We start from the raw sequence: 4,520 nt of genomic DNA, 5'->3' as shown, positions 1-4,520 counted from the left end.
CACCACTGAACTGTACACTTAAAAGTGGTAAAAGATGATAAATTTTGTTATGTGTATTTTAACAGGATTAAAACATGTATCTCCACATAAAGGAGATCAAAGTTGGGGGAAAAGGGTTTGGTGGAAAGTTTGAGGCTGAGGCAATGAAATAGATAAAATGACTGAAAAGGGTGGGACGATGGACATAAAAGAAAGATTAAAAAAAACAAAAACAAAAAACACAACTCACCGGCGCCTCATATACCACAATGCAAGGCACAGCAAAAGGATCAAGGAGGGCACGATTACTGCCAAAAAGATCAAGCCAATGGAGATGGGCTGTCCTGGCAATTGCGAGAGGACAAAAGGATGTCACTTCAAATCCCACCCACTGACTCCCCTGGCCATCCTTTGCCCACCTGAGTGTCAGTACCTCCATTTAGCTGGTTCCAGTGTATGGTCATCTCCAACTCCCTATCTCAAATTCCTGAGGCCATCCATTTATCTTTTGATCCCTCTAGCTCCAACTCACATAATTTGTGAGTCCTTCATTGTTATCTTTTCTTTAACTTGGCTCCTCTATTTTTATTCCTGTTGGGACTGGGGTCCCAGAAATGAATCAATGTACCCCTTACCCTCTTTCATCTGTCAAGGTCCATCCTTCCCCAGTGCCCACTTCTCTGTCCAAGGACCACCTCCTTCTATGTCCAGCCTGGGCCCCAGCTCTTTCTCACCCCAGTGGAGGATGATGTCCTGGCCCTCTAGACTGCTGTGCTTCACCTGACAAGACAGGCCAGTCTCCTCCCCAGCTGCCACATCCAGGGTCGCTCGGAGATACCATGTCCAGTCAGCATTAGGCATGAGGTCACTTTGCTGCGTGCCTGGCTGCTCCTGCTCACCCCGCATCCACTTCACCCACACGGGCTTTGGGTAGAATCCTGAGACGTGGCACACCAGCAGCAGACGGCCAGACTCGGGACTGGGGCCTCTGGACAGCCAGGCCTCGGGCTTCACTGGGCAGAAAGGGGCAGTGAGAGTGTCATGTCATGACTCAAATTCAGATCATAGGGACTTAGAAGCCCACAAGCTTGAACAGTGACCCCTTTCACTGCTTTGGGATTCAAATAATTTTGTTATTAAGCCTCTCTCCTTCTTAGGTACCTTTCTACTCTTGAGCTTAGAGGAGGTGATGGGAAGTGAAATAGAGAGCAGGACTAACCTTGCCTTTGCAGCTCTGCCTTCCCTGCCTCAAGGACGCCCAGGAGATATCGGGGGCAGGTGTCAAAGAGAAGCGTCTTCAAATTATTGATGTCATCGTGATTGTTCATTATTAGTTTGCAGGCCTGCTGTGCCCTGCTGCCTCCCTCTGGGGCAGGCACACATGTGTCTTTCTTGAAGCTCATGAAATCCAATCCTCCTAAAGCTCCCCTCAAGAAGCTTCCTATGGAACCCCCAGGCTGTAGCTCACAGCCTGCTATGGCCTGGTACTCAATGGGGTCTAGGTAGAAGGCAAACAGAGAACAAGTTATTAAACATAAATAAGAAAAAAGCCATGAGAAAAGGACCTATTTGGGTCTAAAGTTCTTGGATGTGAAATGATGAACCAAACCCCAATTACAGCACATAAAGATTTTCAGAAACAAGAGCATTTGGAAAGGTGTGAGTGTCATGAATGGGGTTATGGTAACAGTTGTTGGGGGATGGGTGGGAGGCAGAGTGTGATGTAGTCCAGAGAGCATCATTTCAGCGTGAGCCAGAGGACCACAGAAAGAGGAGACACAGGGAGGAGACTACTGAAGAGACAGGTCAGAGGAGGAAGTCACACTGTAGGTCACTCAGGCACAGGGTAGAGGTAAGGGCCCTTGAGGAGCAAGGTCCACATAAGTCATACCAGGAGTTGGATCCCAATGGGGAGCCCTAATCTGTCAGAGAAGAGTCAGAAGCAGCCGGATCTGGAATACAGTGTGGAGGTGTGGAGTCAGTGAGAGACTGCTCTAGAAGAGTGTGTGTATGCAGTTGGGTAAAGCAGAAAGGAGGGGAGAAGGATCAGAGGGATTAGCAGCTTGCACAAAGAGAGAGAAGAAAGTCCTTGAGAATATTCCCGGTTCAGGGGACTGGACTCACATTTCACCTGGAATTGACTGGCATACCCCAGTGTATATCGAGTAAATCTAAGTAAGTGGGCTCGTAAATTCTTCTGCAGCTCAGCAATCTCCTCATCACTGATGTTGCCCTTGGACCAGGGCTTCAGGAATATGGCAGTGCCGGAGTCACTGTCCCAGCCATGAATCTGCAAATCATCCAGCCAGCCTGAAGCTTGATGGTGTTCCCAGGTGCTGTTGGCAAAGGATGAGATCTGGATGATATGGTAAGAGGTTGGTCCCTGGAAGGCTGTGAGGGGAGGAAGAACAAGACTGTGAGGAGAAAGGGAGAAGCAGGAGGGAGTGAGAGAGAATGGAAATGGAAAAGATCCAGAGAACAAGAACCTAGAGTCTAAAGAACACATAAAGCCTGACACATTTGACTGCCCCAGGGCCTCAGACTCCAGCCGCAACACGTGGGAAGGCAGGAGAAGACTGGAGAGAGCAGGGCTCAGACCCTTCATGTTCAAGTGCACCTGGTAAGTGCAGCATGCTTTTATCCAAAACCCCTGCACCAGTGCTGGGGGCTGCCAGAGTGGCTCTTACCGTCCTCACCGTCACCACCTGGGAAGAGGACTGCTAACAGTTGGAATGGCAGAAGCAGCATTGCACTGGGAGACGGAACTTGTGACTCGCAGAGCTGGTGTTTGATCTCTGATTTCAGCAAACGTTTTTCTCAGTAGCTTGTAGTGACTTCCTCTCTTCCAACTGACAAATCTCTTCCTCATGCAAATTGCATTTCAGATAAAAAATGTGCCTTCCATAGCCCTGAGCCTTATACCCCACCTCCTGTGACCTCCCCACCCCCGGCCCCTCCAGCCCTGACTTCTAGACTTTCTCTTACCTCCCTGACTTCCAGCTGCTGTCTGTGTCCTCAGCTTCCTTCAGACCACCTTGGAAAAGCCCCTATGTGATTCCGAAATGTCTTTTCACCTTCTTCAGCCTCTATTCCCACATCTGTCATAGAAGAGGTTGATATTATACAATCTCTTAGCTTCTAGTCTGCTTTAACATAGAAGGATTATTTTGGTTTACCCACCCAAGTCAGCCTTCCTCCCTCCCTGTTGCCCTGACTTCTATGGCCCTCTTCATTGCCCCTTCCTAATGTTCTCAATGTCTCCTCTTTCTTATCTCACCCTTCTTGCATGATGACCTTTACCCTACATACTAATCTGCTTGTGTGTGAGTGTTTCTGTGTCTATGTGTGTATGTGTGTATTGATATTCACTTACATGAAGGCAGAGCATTTTAAAATGTCATGTGTACTGTAGAACTATAGACCCAAATCCCAGAATCAAATATCATAAATACTTCTATTTATAATCCAGGCAAATTTATCTTATCCCATAGAAATTTTTGACTGCAAATGGCATTTGCGTCGGGTATGTGACCTTCTCTTCAGTAGCTTTTGACTTTTGGAGTTTTGATTTTTTAAAATTTTAGAATATTACTAGAGTACAAACGTTTTGGTTACATGAGTTGCTTTTGTACAGTTTGAGTCAAAGTTACAAGGGTTAATAGTGTGTATGTACCTGTTAGTTGTCAATTTACCCATCTCCTCCTCCTCCTCCCACTTGCTTGATTTCCATTAAGTTTTACTTCCATATGTGCATCAGTGTTAATCGATTAGTTCCAATTTAATAGTGAGTACATAGGGTGTTTGTTTTTCTATTCTTGCCATACTTCACTTAGAAGAATGGTCTCCCATTACATCCAAGTTGTTATAAAAGGTATTACTTGACAATTTTTTTATGGCTGAGTAGTTCTCCATGGTATATACACATACCACATTTTATTAATCCACTCATGTATTGATGGGCACTTGGGTTGATTCCACATCTTTGTAGTTGTGAATAGTGCTGCAATAAACATTTGAGTGCATGTGTCTTTTTGATAAAATGACTTTTTTCCCTGTCTGTAAATACCCAATAGTGGCATTGCTGGATCAAATGGTAGGGATACTTTTAGTTCCTTGAGGTGTCTCTATCATACTGCTTTCCATAGAGGCTATTCTAGTTTGCAGTACCATTAACAGCGTATAAATGTTCCCTTCTCTCCACATCCATGCAGCATTTCTTGTTTTGGGACTTTTTGATAAAAACCATTCTCACTTGGGTTAGGTGATTCCTCATTGTAGTTTAGATTTGCGTTTCTCTGATGATTGAAGACGTTGAACATCTTTTTCATATGTTTATTTGCCATTACTCTTCTTTTGAAAACGTTCTGTTCATGCCTTTGGATACTTTTTAATGGGGCTGCTTGATTTTTTCATGCTGATATGCTTGAGTTCATTGTAGATTCTAATTATTAGCCCTTTATTGGATATATAGCATGCAATATTTTCTCCCATTCTGTAGGCTGTGTATTCACTCTGTTGATTCTTTCCTTGGCTGTGCAGAA

At 45.1% G+C, this 4,520-nt stretch overlaps 1 protein-coding gene across 1 annotated transcript; it reads right to left on the bottom strand.

Moving 5' to 3' along the window:
- Window positions 1–225: 225 nt before the first annotated feature.
- Window positions 226–2,727, bottom strand: LOC105821775 (T-cell surface glycoprotein CD1b-like). The gene is made up of 5 exons (XM_012658547.1): window positions 2,667–2,727; window positions 2,104–2,370; window positions 1,199–1,477; window positions 714–992; window positions 226–323 (listed from the first exon to the last, which is right to left on the bottom strand). Exons 1-5 carry the CDS (start codon window positions 2,725–2,727, stop codon window positions 226–228), a joined length of 984 nt encoding a protein of 327 aa, XP_012514001.1.
- Between the last annotated feature and the right edge of the window lie 1,793 nt (window positions 2,728–4,520).

The sequence above is a fragment of the Propithecus coquereli genome, unplaced genomic scaffold, assembly GCF_000956105.1.
Source record: "Propithecus coquereli isolate 6110/MARCELLA unplaced genomic scaffold, Pcoq_1.0 Scaffold59, whole genome shotgun sequence".
NCBI lineage: Eukaryota > Metazoa > Chordata > Mammalia > Primates > Indriidae > Propithecus > Propithecus coquereli.
This window is presented reverse-complemented; position numbering and strand designations above follow the sequence as displayed.

Excerpts from the sequence above, each read along its gene's own strand:
- LOC105821775 (XM_012658547.1), bottom strand. The coding sequence starts at position 2,727 with ATGCTGCTTCTGCCATTCCAACTGTTAGCAGTCCTCTTCCCAGGTGGT. Across the intron at positions 1,478-2,103 it reads CAGTCAATTCCAGGTGAAAT|ACCCCATTGAGTACCAGGCC; the intron begins GTGAGTCCAGTC and ends CCTTCTACCTAG. Across the intron at positions 993-1,198 it reads GGCAGAGCTGCAAAGGCAAG|TGAAGCCCGAGGCCTGGCTG; the intron begins GTTAGTCCTGCT and ends CTTTCTGCCCAG.